Source organism: Sturnira hondurensis, unplaced genomic scaffold, assembly GCF_014824575.4.
Source record: "Sturnira hondurensis isolate 20B ecotype Veracruz unplaced genomic scaffold, ASM1482457v3 Scaffold0024822, whole genome shotgun sequence".
NCBI classification, from domain to species: Eukaryota; Metazoa; Chordata; class Mammalia; order Chiroptera; family Phyllostomidae; genus Sturnira; species Sturnira hondurensis.
Genome location: NW_028097453.1, coordinates 453,447 through 468,512, shown reverse-complemented (window position 1 = coordinate 468,512; position 15,066 = coordinate 453,447). Strand labels below are relative to the sequence as shown.

Here is a 15,066-nt window from a genome sequence, read left to right as displayed (position 1 = left end):
CTGTAAAACAAAAACTCTGGCCTGGAATTTTACAAATACATCACTCTGGTGAAGGAGGTAGCCAGTAATAGCAGCAGAGTGCCTGAAGATTTCCAGAGAAACATATACCCCCACCATCGAAAGTTCTCACCCTATTCATTATAATGCATTTTTGACCTCTAAGAACCCTCTTACCTGTTTACAAGAGTTTATACAGCTGTTTGCCACTGGAACACCACCTTGCAGAGTATAATCGTGGCATCCTTTGTTGGTAAGCACCTGTTGCCTAAGTAATCATCATCCCGCATGGAGACAAGACAGCACTAGGGCTCTTCCATCCGAGGTTAAAATTCAAAACAAGCCCAACAAGCCTGCATTTCAAGGTGGTCTTCGTCTGCAACTAGTTAAGTTTACAACTGGCAAACAACAATGGTGTCTGAAGCCAAAGGTGCAGCACTGCTGGCTTCCTCTTGAACTCCAGCGTTGTCACTGTGCACCGAAGTCTCCTGCTGCAAACAGGGTTGCTCTCCTGTGCTGGGAACAGCTTCCAAAGCTCAGGACCCCTGTGCAGGATAATGCAGGAACTAAAGGCAACACTTTTTTCCTCCTTAAGGATGCCTCCATTTTTTCCTCACCATCTGTACTACCGACCGAGGTGACTGGGCCTGAGTGTGCCTTCGGACCTACGGAACCGTCACGGTGCATGCACATCCAAGGCATGTGGAACCACAGGTCAAATAAGGCCCAGATACCAAGTAACGGTTCTAATTACAAACACTAGCTCTCAGGAACTCTTCATCCATTCAGAACTAAACCCATCACCGCATACCTCTGGTGAGAAGCCCCTGGAGATGAAGGAGCTCCTCAAATGTGTCAGGAAAGGCTTTATTAACATCAGCATTAACATTTAAAAAGCAAACGGAGCATTCTCCTTCTTTTGGCAATTTGGTGCAAATGTTAAGTGCAAGATAAAGCAATTGCAAACTTTTCTTCAAATTAAAAATGAAACTAAGGCCAAACGTGATGGGTGAACAAAATAAATCAAAACTTAAATTTCAGCAACTCCGGCTCTTCCAACCAGCAAAGCCCCCGACTCGTGCACTGTGGTGAGGCTTACGGTGCTTGCCCCGGCTTCTTGCGTGCCAGCCAACAGCACCATTTCCTCATCAAGTTGAGGACCGAGAAGCAAATGATCCCCTTCACTGCAAACAAAGGGGGTCACAGTGACACTAGAGATCCTTCAGAATCGACACACCGTGATAAGTCAAAATGATGGTCTCCCTGCTTCTTGCTCAAGACACTCGAGATCTGAGCAGCAGCAGCAAGTAACGCCTCGGCTGCAAACAAAGGGGTCAAAGGTTTGCCGTCAATTCACTTCCAGGCAGAAAAACATTTTCCTCAAAAGAAACAATTTATTTAGAATAAAACAAAAGCAGCTCAACTGTGAGCGCACGTTTGAGTGACAGCTACTCTTAAGCTGTGTGAGCCATAAAAAGGGTTTTTCTTTACTTTTCCAGAAATCTTGTGTACACAGCACAAAGCAAGAGGTCAATTTTTTTTTCCACTTAAAACACCGGCATTGGCATCACAATAGCAGATACACAACTTTAAGCTGCCATTTTAGTAAAATGCACAAAATACTAAACAGATTAGCTTTCTTCCATCAAGAGGCCCATGTAAACTCCACATAAGCCACAACTCCTCTTCGAAAAGGTCCATTAGAGCTTTGATTTCCGTATCTTCATCCACTGTTCACCAGCTTTGCTTGCAGGAGGGAAAAAAAGGTTATTCAGTAAAAATGTTTACAATAGTAAAAATATATATATATATATATATATTTCCCCTATGCCATCATAGATGAACATAATGTTAACATTAACAAGACCTTCCTGGATAGTTCACCTTGACCTCAAAAAGCACCAATAATACCCACTGGCACAAACCTTGAAATGAATTTACTGTATGAGCAGACAAGTAACAAGTAGAACAGGGTGGATTTTTTTTTTTAAAGACTGCAGTTAAGTGAGGATTATAGGACTGAAAACATCCTTTATACTCATGTAACTGAGTAAAACACATTGGAAAAAATTCAGAAGAAAGCAAGTTTATAATCAATATATTCTACACATAACTTTAAAAAAATGAAACTGTAAAAAGGTGAAGTTTAGTCAAACTTTTACCCCTATTTTCATCCAGTAATTTATATGGAGCAATAATAAACTGCTCCATTATTACAGAAAGGGTTCCAGGTACAAAGCCACTTAAAAATCCACCTTCATCTATGTTACCAAAGACAGCGGCTCTCGTTTAAAAAAAACATTCCTACAAAGCATTGCTAAACAGCCAAAGAACACTTCAGGACTTTGACTTTTCAGTGCTGTTTAAATCTCACACTCATAAAACTCTTCATTAAGGTTCACTGTGGTTGCCTGAAATAATTTTCTCCCCTTAGGGACATCACTATCACCAGAATGTTGACAGGTCACATCCACTTCTCCTCTGCTTTGCTCTACTACCTGAATCCTATTCTATCTCAAAACCATGCACTGTGGCAGAGACAGAAAAAAAAAAAAGGTCCAGAAATTCTCCTCCAAATTTTTTTCACATGAAAAGTCGTTAAGGCCCTCTTCTCAAGAGGATTTCCTAATTCTGTTACCACAGAGTTTGTCGTGAATGGTTCCTACATGAACCCCAACTGCAGTTCAAGCTATACCTGCATAATGAGCAATTTCACTGCCTAAAGAAAGTGGATTTAAAATTTTTTTAAAAAAAGGAAAAAAAAATCTGTTGTCAGTGAAAACCTGCTCATAAGTTTAAAAATAAACCTAAACAGTGTTTGACTATGAAAGCAACAAACACACAACTTACGTTCACTACTGCTGACCTCAAACGATCTGAGTTAAGAAGGGCCAGAATGTATTACCTTCAAAATGTGACAAAAGATTATACCAGCCAGAGGATGGACATTTTAAGGTCTAATCCTTAAAAGGAAGTATATCTATGCTCAGTTATGAGTCAAGGTATACATCTTAAACCAGGAATTTAAATTTTTGTGTGGAAAACTCTAAGGATCCCAGTTACAGCCAACAAAATAATATTTAAAAATTGGCTAGGAGCTGAAAGCTTAATTTTCCATAAGCTCTGAAGTGGTGATCCAAAAGTCTTAATTAGCTTGATGTGTTTCATCAGTAATACTTAATAAGTCACTCAATGATATACTGAAGATATTTACTCTCCATTCACTCAAACCAAGTTTCAGAAACATCAACTAAACAAGTATTTTCTTAAAGTATAAGAAATTGAAAAAAATTGGTTGTTACAAAGAACACCCAATGCTGAAATTATGAAATTCTCACTAGTGAGCATCAGAACCAGTTTTAGACTCTCGCTTTCATTCCATTCTGAAGGTTTAAGTCAGTAATTTCCCCACGTTATGAACCTGCATAAACAGAACGCACATCACAAAGATTCATCTGAATGATGGCACTCTTGCAGGTAAGCACCAAGCTAAACATAATTAGTTATTTATAATACATACATTTAGAAATGGTATCAAGCCATTGTTTCAAAAACATTGAAGCACAAATTTCCCAGATTTAACAAAAGCTGCAATATCAAAGAAAGATTCAAGCAAATATGGAGCAAGAACCACTTAAAAAAAAGGGGGGGGGAGGGCAGGGAGCTGCACACACTTTGGATTACCATAAAATTAGATGTCATGGACTTCACTCTCCAAAAGAGCAAAATTATTCGTCCAGCCATCTTATCAAAAGATATTCAAAAGTTAATGGTTAGTGAGATTTAAACTGGAAAAATGTATCTAGTCAAACTGTACTTTGACCTCATGTATGCACACTGCACACTGCATTGGTTTCTGACCAGGTGTCTACACCGCATTACCATGCCAAGCTCGGCCTTTTAAAAGCAAAAAGCACCCCAAACCTTAACTGTAGGACATTAGGTACTTTCCCTACAAGCTAACCAAGGGTGTTTGTGCTCAAAGCTTAGTACTTTCCTTCTCTCAAAATGGCTAGTTTTTCCAGTTTAAAAACAAAACAAAAAAACCACAAAAACCTCCAAACCTAAAATTTATGAATGCATAATGAAGACCAAAAAGAGGGAAAAAAAGACACAGCAGTGATGAGGCTTTCAAGCTGACATGCATTATACACCTGTCATAATGGAAAATAAAAAAAATTGCATGACGTTTCCCTGGGTTATTATTGGTGCTATTTTAAACTACCAGCTTTGATTAACAGAAAGAAAACAGTTGGGTCCTGCCAGGCTTTCAGTAAGTCACTTTCACAGAATAGAAACATGACCATGATCCAAACGGTCCTAAAGCTTCTGACCATAATTAAATTCAAGGGCCTTAGCTAAAGTCCTCAACATTTAAATCAAGGGGGGAAAATACACTAACAAGCCAAGAAACTAAAGTGGCAGCTAAGGACAGACTGGGGCGGGGGGGGGGGGGGGGGGGGGGAGGGGGGGAGGACAAAAGAAAATCATTATTTTTAAGTCAAAAAAGCCCTTGTTAAGAACCAAAAGTTGACATAATCTTCAGCTTTGAAAAAACTGTGAGGGTGGGTTAAATTATTTTGAATTAAGTCCAGACGTTTGGGAAAGTAAAACAATTAAAAAAGGTTTTCCTACACTGACATTTCAACTCTCTGTGGTTGGACACCAGTAAAAATATTAAACACACTATTTCAAAGGTATTCAAAATATTTTCAATGATGTAACATCATCGCTGCTGTTTAAATATGAAGATAAAAAAATACAAGCAAAACTTTAAAAGAGCATGTCAAAGGCATTTCACGATGACTTTAAAAAATTCTGCAATCTAGATATGGCTGATTAATGCCCATTGAAACAAAAGACAAATTATAAGCCTGTAGACAACTCTTCTTTCTATTATTGAAATCAAAAATTTGAATGGGTACAAAAACAAAAACTCAAATTTGATGAAAAACACTTATGTTTTGAAATATACACAATTAGAACTGTACCTACTACAACTCCCTGAAAAAGTAAAAACACCACCACACACCAATAACTGACCCAAGAACTGATTTTAAAAGCACCTACTCACATCTTGCATACTAGTGTAAGCATAAGACATATGGTCTGTAACATATTCCTCAATTTTTACTGAACAGTTACAGCTACAAACCAAAAGTGCATATAAAGGATACAGAACTCAATAACTAATGATAAAAATGCATATGTTAAAGCAACCTCTGGGAATAAACCATATATTTTAAGGGAAATACTCAAATACCTGATTAAAATAATTACACTGCTATACAATTTACCAGCTTATACTTTTGAGGGACCTAATCAGATTTTTCCATACATGTAACATTTTTGGTACAGGAATTTTTTTACCTACATACCAATCAAGCCATTTTTAGGTGTATATTAACACCTTCATATAGTCAATGGGCCCTCTTCTCCAAATTTTGACTTTTCAAAATTTTGATTTTGTAACTTTGAGGATTTTTTTTATGCTCAAGATTAAAAAAAAAAAAGCCAAGAAGAGGAAAAAAGTTACTCATAAGAGTGAGAACTCCTAATTAAAGTAAATCCATCTGCCCGCTACCTTCAGGGCATCCCTTTCACTTAATAGCTAAACTGTCCTGATGTCTATTTTTAAGAGGCTTATAAAAATATAAAAAAGAAAAAGCTACAACTAAACAACTAATTAAAAAGAAAATGTCACCTGATGCTGTACCCCATCATACATCACAAAACAAGAACCATGTCAGAGCAGTAAATACAGGTACACATGGACTTTAGGACGCACCACGGACAATGATCATGACCAGGTAATCTTCTTCAGATTTGGCCAGTGCCTTGGCAGGAGAATCCAGGAACTGCTGGGAGAACTCACAGGGTGGGAAGGCGTGAAGGACTCCGGTGTTTTCCTTGTCTTTGTTGCCCCCCACAGGAAGGCTGATCACCCCAGCGGCCTGCTTTTGCTTTAAATAGGACACCAGGTTCCTAAGCGGCCTCTGAGTAGAGGTGGCAGTGTCTGATGTGGCCGAAGAGGAGGATCTGCTGTCAGAACTTCCAGGCACAGCCAGAAGAATGGCATAACCATTGGGGCCTGCCACTTTGATGCGTCGAGTTACTTCATCCAACTTGGGCTGGTCCAAACGAAGACGCTGAGTGATCTTGAGCTGGGCCACTTTGCCTCCGCTGGAGCCCTCCACAAGAAGACTACTAGCAACTTGGAGATCACCCTGCAACAGATGCATGTTGGAAGGAAAGTTGCTGTTCTTCAAGAGAAGCATGCCCTGCCAGGCCAAACAGAGCTTGGGAGAGGCTGTGGCTGCAGGGGCTGTCCCACCATCCTGTTTCTGGGAAGGGGACTTGAGCTTTGATGAAGCAGTGCTGGTGCTGGCTGCACTCCCATCAGACCGGTCTTCTTTTTTCAGAGGGCTTTTCCCCTCAGTGGGAGCAGCTGTCCGATGCTTCCTATCGCGTTCAGCTGATGCAGAGTTTTTGCGGTCTCGCTTGTCACCCTGGCTTTTCTCCAAACTACCTCGTCTGTCTCTGATGGGAGAGGGCTTTTCCAAGAGAAGAAGACGAGAAGATCGATCATTGTCACTGTTGTAGCGATCCCGGCTGCTGCTCAAGTCTGGACTGCGGTCAGGAGAAGGAGCACAGTGGCGTTTTCTTGGACGGTCACTCTCAGGGGACCTATCCAGATGCCGCCCCCCACTGTCCTCAGGCAGTCTTCGCTTCCTAGGCTGGTCTCTGCTGCTGGGTAAATCCCGATCACCTCTGTCCCGGTCCAAGGACCAACCATCCCGCCTGCGATCCAGGCTATCCAGTGGCTCATAAGCAGGCACAGCAGCAGCTGCAGTCCGAGTGCTCCGTTCCCGGACTGGAGGGGGTGGCACCCAATCAGAGTCAGCATAAAGGTCCCTATCACAATCTCTGTACAGTAAGGGTGGTGTCCTATCTCGTGTACCCCTCAGAGGGTCAGGTGCTCGGTGTCCAAAAGCATCTGTCACCAGCTCATAATGAGTCAAGGGTAGAGGCTGCAGATACTGCTGCTGGTACCGATGTTCTGTGTCTGCAAAGTCTACTCTAAGGCGACGATCCGGGCCACCAAGCGGAAAGCCCCGCATATGGGTCCAGGCAGCATGAGCTGCATCCAGGCTTTCATACTGGATATATGCCCAACTGTCACCTTTGCGGTAGTCTATGGTGCGTATGGTGCCAAATCGGTCAAATTCTCTTGCCAGAGCAGCCAGAGGCACCCAAGATCCCAAGCCACCTACCCACAGACGAGTGGTGGGGGTAGCTTTACCATAACCAATTTTGATAGGATTCCGAATGATAATTTTGCCAGACATTGCTAGTTTGGCCCTGTGAGACATGTCTAGGTTCTCAAATTTGAGAAAGCCATAGGTACTGGTCTGGCCCCGAGAAGGCCTCTTAATGTCTACTTCCGTAATGACTCCAAAGCGATCAAAAGCCCTTCTTAGATCACTCTCTGTCACAGTGATGTCCAGGTTGCCCAAGAAAAGCGTCCTGTTGGCTCGTTGATCATCCTCTGGTGAGATCTCATCCACTTCTCTGAAAGCTGCAGCACCTGCTCCAGCTCCAACCCTTGGCTCAAGGTTGTAGGCTGGGCGCACTCTTTCATAAAACGAGTAGTCCCGCTCTCTCTCCAGGTCTCGGGGCAACGGTGGCGGAGGTGGAGGGGGCAGGCGGCCAAGAGCCAACTGCTGCAACCGGTAGTCTCTGTATCCCAAAGCTGCCCCACCGGGGGAAAGTGATCTCTGGCCTCCGCCACCTCCTCCAGGCGGGTGCCGGTGACTGCCGACAGAAGCCCCGACCACGCTCGAGGACGTGGGGTAAGTATCTTTGTCTAAGGGCGAGCGGCTGCGGCGCCGGCTCACATACACGGCTTCTATCTTCAGGGGCCGGTCATAGAGCACAAGGCGGCCTCTGGCATGCTTGGCTGCCCGCGCGTCCTCTGGCCGCCGGAAGTTCACAAAGGCTACGCGCTCGTCCCCGCCGCCAGAACCCGAGAGGTGACTGATTTTGACACTTACATCACCGAAGCGTTTGAACTCGTGAAACAGCCCGTCCTCCACCGCCTCGTCGCTCAGCTGGGACCCCAACTCGCTTATCTTCAGCGTCTTGTACTCCCCGCCGTCAGAGGCGGAGGAGGCGGCCCCGGAGGAACGTGACTCCCCGCCTCCACCTCGGGAGCTGCTGCGCGACTCGCCCCCGCCCGAGGAATTTTTAGTGCTCGGGGAACTGTAACTGTGCAAGCGGCTGCTGGAGCTGCCGCCGCCGGTGTCGTACTCGCGGCTCCCACCTCGGCTGCTGGACTTGTCGAGATGAAGGCTGCGCCGCGACCCGCCACCGCTGTCGGTCTTTCCGCTGCTGCTCCCATTGCTGCCACCAGAGCCCCCTAACTTCTTGCTCCGCTCCCCGCGAGAAGTCGAATCCTCACCGCCACGGGAGCGCTTGGGTTTGACTGGGGAGCGCTCTTTTCCCTTCATTGTTGCGGGCCGCCGGACGCCGTCTCCGCGGAGCTGATTAACCCGCCGCCCCGCGCTGGTTTCACACAGCGGAACCGCATGCCGCCATCTTGGACTCCGCCGCTGCAAAGGATCCCGCCCCGCGGTCTCCATTGGTCAAGTAGCTCCTCTCTTCTACAGTCTCATTGGGAAAACTACTTGCCCGTCTTTACATCTCCCCGCGCTCGGCGAAGGCGCCCGCCCAACCACTGTTATTGGGTTCCCAACGCCTCAGTGGGAGTACCTCATTGGTTACGTTCGTTGTCCATCTTAACGGTTCCTCGCGCCAGACTGTAGCTCTGCCCCTCGCACTCTATGGTCACCTGACCCGCAGTCTGCGGGCGTTGATTGGACAAAAAGTATGCCCTGTAACGGTACCTCTTGCTCTCGGAAAGCAACGATCCCACCTCCTCATCTCTTTCATTGGTTTTCGAGCCCGTCCTTTAACCCATTACTTGGGAAGTCAGGCCATCTTTTCTGGCGTTTTTTTCCACAGAGGCCGCCTCACAGCCACCTCGCGCGAGAGAGAGCGCTACGTCTTTCATCCCCTTCTTCCAACTCCTCCAGCCGCTGAGATAAGTTTAAATCTGATTGGATGATGCTGAGGAAGTTGATAGGCTGAAATAACTGTCCATCATTCGCTTAAAGGGGTAGGCCTACGTACCGAGGGAGTGGACTGAAGGTGAACCACTGGAGTACACGAATGCTGTGCGACGTCACTTAAACGTCGCGAGAAGGTGACCCGAATACCCCTTAGCTTTTTCGCGCTTTCAGAGTTCTGCAGGCAAACAGTCGTTCCGTCCTGATGCGTACTCTGGTGGGCTTGGAAACTTCTGGGCTCTGCACTTCCTACCGCCGGCTGTCGGGATCCCAGAATCCTGGAGGCTGGTCCGGGTGCGCCCAGCCTACACCATCTTAGTCTCTTCGGCTCCTTCATGAACAGCCAGAGCGCAGCCCCGGCAGTTCCCAGTTCACAAATCCTGAGTCACACTGATGCCCCAGGGCGGTGCACGGGACAGGCGCGACTCTCGGGTCCCGCAGTTGGGAAGCTGCGCAGCTGAGACGCGTCCTCCTCGATCGCTCCGGGAGTCCGCTCGCCGCGGCGCTCCCAGGTCCTGCCCGAGCGCCCCTGGTAACCGAGGGGAGTGACCGACGCTCTCGGCTTCGCGGTCTGCGGGCGTGTCTGCGGGCTTCCTGTTTTGTGTTACGCGTTCACGTGGCTGTGGGATTTTTGTAGTCCCGTAATAGAACAGTTTTTTTTTTAAATATCGAATGCCCCTCCCCGCTAAATAATAGAGTGAAATTTACGCTTCACGCAGAAGTGTCGCGTATTTTTTTCTGTGGCATCTTAAGACCTAGCGACCCCCCCCTCCCCCGGTTGTTATAACCCAGTGGCAAACCGCCTTGCTGTCTCTAAATCCACCTCTTTGGGCTCCCTCAATCGTTCTCCGCTTCAAACTCCCAACTTTCATTCTTTTCAGAGACCTTGACTGTGCCTTGAGCACCTGGGCGAAGTGCTGGTGATATAGCGAGATCAGCACAGGTACAGCCTGTCCTGCAGCTTGCTGTTGGGTGTAGGGGGTCATGTTTTGCTCGCCGCAGCCTTTGGGCTTACTGCCGTCCTGCCAGGTATGCGGAGGGCAGAGGTTATGAAGGTCGTTTTGCTGATCCTGTCTTCAGCCACATCTCTCAAGGTCCGGTGTGGAGGAGGGAATGTCTGTTTCTCAACATGACCTTTTTCAAGGCAGACTGAAACCTAAACTTGAAGACCTGTTTAACCCTCCTTAGCCCAGCTTTTCTTCCTAAATAATCGTGAGGAGGGGGAAGATGTGGGCCTTTTGTCTCCATTACATCAAAGAAGCTTGAAACAAGCCCAAGATATAAAAGCATACAAATTCACGGTATTGTGGTAACTAGACATCCTCATTGGATTCAAACTAGCTGTTCAAACTTTCTAAGGTATAGAACAATGCTTCCATTTGTAGTTTTAAAAATGGTATATATGTGCGTGTATTTTCACAGAAACTTCATTTAGAATCGTGGGAAATTGTTACTAGGAATGTGCGGAAGAGGAGGCGTCTTGGGTCTGGGTGGGAAAGAGACTCAGCTTTTCATTGTATACCTTTGTGCATTATTAAAAGAAAACTTGTTTTTACCATGTGTGTGCTGGTACTGTTTTACTTTTTAGTAGAAATCAGTTTTAGCTTTCCTTAATAATTTTTTTTTAAGATTTTATTTGTCTTTAGAGGGGAAGGAGAGGGAGAGAAACATCAATGTATGGTTGCCTTTCGTGCATCCCCTGCTGGAAGTTGGCCTGCAGGGAACCGGCTTGCAACCCAGGCATGTGCCCTGACTGGGAATCGAACCGCGATCCTCTGGTTCGCAGGCCCGTGCTCAATCCACTGAGCTACACCAGCCAGGGCTCCTTAATAATTTTTTATGGAGCAAGTAAAAAACACTAAAGTAGAAAGAACGCCTATGCACCCACCACCCAATTTCAACATTAACTTGTCAATCTTGTTTAACCTACACTCTCTTCCCGACCTTGCCCCTCTTGATTATTTTGTTCCAGATTTTATCAGCTACATATTCTGCCCCAGACAGGGAAACAGTCATTTCTCCAAAGAGTTCTGGTTTCTTTTAGTGGGAAACGATATGTACAGATAAAAATTTGGATGTTAAGGGATTTTAAAAAACCAACAATGACCAACACATTGTTTCTAAGAACACTCAAAGAAAAACTTTATAAAGGGGATGTTAGTCTATGTCAAGGACATATTTTTCTAAAGGAGTTTATTTGTTTATTCTTAGGGGGGAAGAGAAGGAGAGAGACACCAATGTGTGGTTGCCTCTCACGTGGTCCCTGCTGGGGCCTGGCCTGCAACCCAGGCATGTGTCTTGATTGGGAATTGAACTGGATACCCTTTGGTTCACAGCCCCCCCCCCCCCCCACTCAATACATTGAGCCACACTGGCCAGGGCTCAAGGACAAACAACACAAAATTGAACTTAAGTTATTATGTGATAAGGTAATAGCTAGTGAAAATAAATCAGGCTCCAGAATGACTATTTTTGGCTTAAATGACCTGTTCAGGTGACTCACTGATCAAAGAAAAAAAGATAATGACCAGATCAGTATAGTTTCCCAAATCTCATGATAAAAAGTGAGGGAGCCCTGGAAGGAATTTAGGGAGCCCCTGCCTGTATGAGCGGCAGTGCTGGAGTCTGCTAGGCTTAGTGGCGTGCAATTTGAAATACCAGTGAGCTCAATGGAAACTTCTGTCCTTGGCTGACTGAAGCAGGAAGGCTTGCCTAAGGGGACTGATAACCTTTCTGCTGTAGAGAGGGCTGGTAAGCTCAGTGGGTAGACAGAAAAGGCTTGGNAGGTGACTCACTGATGAAAGAAAAAAAGATAATGACCAGATCAGTATAGTTTCCCAAATCTCATGATAAAAAGTGAGGGAGCCCTGGAAGGAATTTAGGGAGCCCCTGCCTGTATGAGCGGCAGTGCTGGAGTCTGCTAGGCTTAGTGGCGTGCAATTTGAAATACCAGTGAGCTCAATGGAAACTTCTGTCCTTGGCTGACTGAAGCAAGAAGGCTTGCCTAAGGGGACCAATAACCTGTCTGCTGTAGAGAGGGCTGGTGAGCTCAGTGGGTAGACAGAAAAGGCCTGGAGGCCATTTTCAGTAAGAGCCAAAATACAGCCTGTGATAATGTGTGTGGTGTTGGTGATGGAGTTTTTGAGGTCCGGGATGAGTTTTCATCTATTCTTATGATCAATGGCCAGATTTGTGATGGCAGCTGACCTGGGCAAGGAAGATCTTTCAGTGGTCAGGATATCAGTTAAGCTACCAACAGACTCCCCGAGCACCGAAGCGGCGTGTTGATCTTTCCTCGTGCCTTGTCAAGAGCCAAGTGTGTTGAGGAAAAGCTGCCTTCCCCCATCTGGGGGGCTGTGTTGGGCCCTTGGAGCTACACAACTCAAAGGCCCTAGAGGACACAGCCCAGTGGGAAGGCAACCATAGTTTGCCATATGAAGCGCTTTCTCTGTTGCCTTTAAATTTAAAAGAAAAAAAACAGAAATAAAAGTTACACACATGGAAGAAAACTGCAATTAAAGGATACATCGGGATGTTTCCAATGAAATGTCCTCTTTCCACTCTCTTCCTTCCTAGGTTTAACTGTTCGTGTACCCTCAATACACACGCAGACAATTATAACTGCAATAGCAACTGTATCTGGGGAGCAGAGAGCTCTTCAGTTTCTGGCACATGCAAAAAGGCCTGCAGCTGGGAAGAGAAAAGATGTTGCCAGTTCTTCATAAAATGAATGGTCTCCTGACAGTGAAGTTTGTTTGGTCTGCAAAAAAGTGTGTATTTTACTCATAGGTGTGTAATAAATCCCTAAAATAGCCAACAATCATTTAAGACCCAGTTCGGAATCTAAAGGCACTTATTTGTGGTCTGTGGAGTTTTTTAACAGCTATATTAAGGTACAATTTGCATATACCATAAAGTTCAACCAGTCGAAGGTCACAATCCTGTGGTTTTTAGTACGTACTTCCAGAGCTGTGCATGCGGCTCATTCTTTAACATCATTACAGGAAGTGCTCTGCTATAATTTATCCTAGGTGACTAAGACCTAATGTAATTATGTCTTTCATTTATCCAGACATCTTAAAGGGCAGTGGTTAAGTGCATGGACTCCGGAGCCAGCCCACCTAGACTAAAATCCCAGCTGTGCTGTGGGCCCCTGCTAGTAATCTCCCTCGGCCTTGATTTTCTTGTCTATAAAACAGGGAAAATCGTAGAATCTCTTCACTGGGAGGATTAAATGGGATGAAGCACATGCATGAGGCATGGTAAGCGCTATAGAAATGTTTGTTATCACTGACATTTTCTCCTTGCACTTGAGTGCATAGAGTTGGATTAATCAAAATTCTTTGTGCATGACGTACAATCATCAATGGCTCATCCATGGTGGGCCTTTAAATTTTTCGTTGATTTATCAAAAACAGTGAATTCCCACGAAGCTCCCACACAATCCAAGAAATAGAAAGTTATCAATAATTTATTTCTGCCTCAAGGTTCCTTCCTTATCCATTGCCTACCCTCATAGGTAGCTACATCCTGAATAGTAATACCCTGAATGTTTAGAAATGTCTCGTTTTGTCTTAAGAGCTCGAAAGACTATTTTAAAGGAACATTAAAGAATTTATATGTATATGTACAAGGGTGTATTCGTGTATGCACGTGTCTCACCACACACCTTAAGAGTATTATTTTATTTTTGCTTTTTAAAAAGCTTTATATACACTTATACTTGAAAAATACGGTATTTGCAATCTTCTGAGACTTGCATTTTTCACACATAATGTTCCTATGATTCTTTCACATGAGCGTATGCGGCTATAGTTTACTTCCATTGCTGTAAAATACTGGGTTGTGTTGAATGTACCACAATTAGCGCATGCTTCCTAATTTTCATGGACTTACGGGCCCTGTCCTGTTTTGTGGTATTGCGGGCAGTGCTACTATGAAGACTCTTGTTCATGTGTCCTGAGGCACACAGGCAGAAAGTTTTTCTGGGATAAGATAGGGAGGTGGTAGGCCCTGGCTAGCGTAGCTCAGTGGATTGAGTGTGGGCCTGCAAACCAGAGTATCAAGGTTCAATTCCCAGTCAGGGCACATGCCTGCGTTGCAGGCCAGTTCCCAGCAGGGGACTCATGAGAGGCAACCATACATTGATACGTCTCTCCTTCTCTCCTTCCCTTCCCCTCTAAAGATAAATAAATAAAATCTTTAAAAAAAAAGATAGGGAGGGGTGGGTAGGGGGTTCCGAGGACTGAAATTAATGCATTAAAAGGTATATTGAGTGGTTGATGTTTCCAGTTAATATCAAATTGTTTTCTAAAGTGTTTGTTTTACATCAATGTCTAGTCTCATTAGCAATGCATGAGATATCTTACTGATCTATGTCATTGGAATTTTATAACTCTCTTAAAATTTTGGTCAAATGGGCATCAAATAGTATCTCTCTGTGGTTTTGCTGTTTTATTTCCCTGATTACTAGTGAGGTTGTGTTTCTCTTTACAAGTTTATGGGCCATATATATTCCTTCATCTGTGAACTATCTATTCATGTCTTTTGCTTATCTGTTGAATTATCTGTTTCTCAAATGTGTAGGAGTTATTCATATAGTCTCAATTCCCATCTTTTATAAGGTATTTGGCAAATATCTGTTCACCTAGTTTAAGTTGTGTTTCAAAAAACAGAAATTCTTAATTTAAATAAAGTTGTGTTTAATAACCTCTTCTAGTCAGTACTTTTTGTACCTTTCTAAGAAATCCTCTTCACTTTCCCCAATCCTGCCACCTGTATTTTTACCTATATTATTAAAGTTTTAAAAATTGTTTTAATGTATTGATTTGAGAGAGAGAGAAACAGCAATTTGTTATTCCACTTATTTATACATTCATTGGTTGTTCCTTGTATGTGCCCCGACCGGGGATCAAACCCACAACCTTGGTGTGTCGGGTTG

The 15,066-nt window shown here is 44.4% G+C and overlaps 1 protein-coding gene across 3 annotated transcripts; it reads right to left on the bottom strand.

Annotated features, from left to right (window-relative positions):
• Positions 1-848: 848 nt before the first annotated feature.
• RBM15 (RNA binding motif protein 15) lies at positions 849-9,739 on the bottom strand. Of its 3 annotated transcripts, none has more exons than XM_037038723.1 (2): positions 5,786-9,739; positions 849-1,316 (listed from the first exon to the last, which is right to left on the bottom strand). In XM_037038723.1, exons 1-2 carry the CDS (start codon positions 8,637-8,639, stop codon positions 1,198-1,200), a joined length of 2,973 nt encoding a protein of 990 aa, XP_036894618.1. In that variant the 5' UTR covers positions 8,640-9,739; the 3' UTR covers positions 849-1,197. The 3 variants fall into 3 exon arrangements, with proteins under 3 accessions (XP_036894618.1, XP_036894617.1, XP_036894616.1); XM_037038722.1 differs by having other exon boundaries at positions 849-1,743; positions 5,786-9,738; XM_037038721.1 differs by having other exon boundaries at positions 849-1,738; positions 5,786-9,738.
• Between the last annotated feature and the right edge of the window lie 5,327 nt (positions 9,740-15,066).

Bases quoted from the DNA above. Each gene is read 5' to 3' on its own strand.
- RBM15 (XM_037038723.1), bottom strand. From the start codon at position 8,639: ATGGAGACCGCGGGGCGGGATCCTTTGCAGCGGCGGAGTCCAAGATGG. The intron at 1,317-5,785 runs GTGCGTCCTAAA...CTTTGTTTGCAG, and splicing joins GGTCATGATCATTGTCCGTG to CCGAGGCGTTACTTGCTGCT.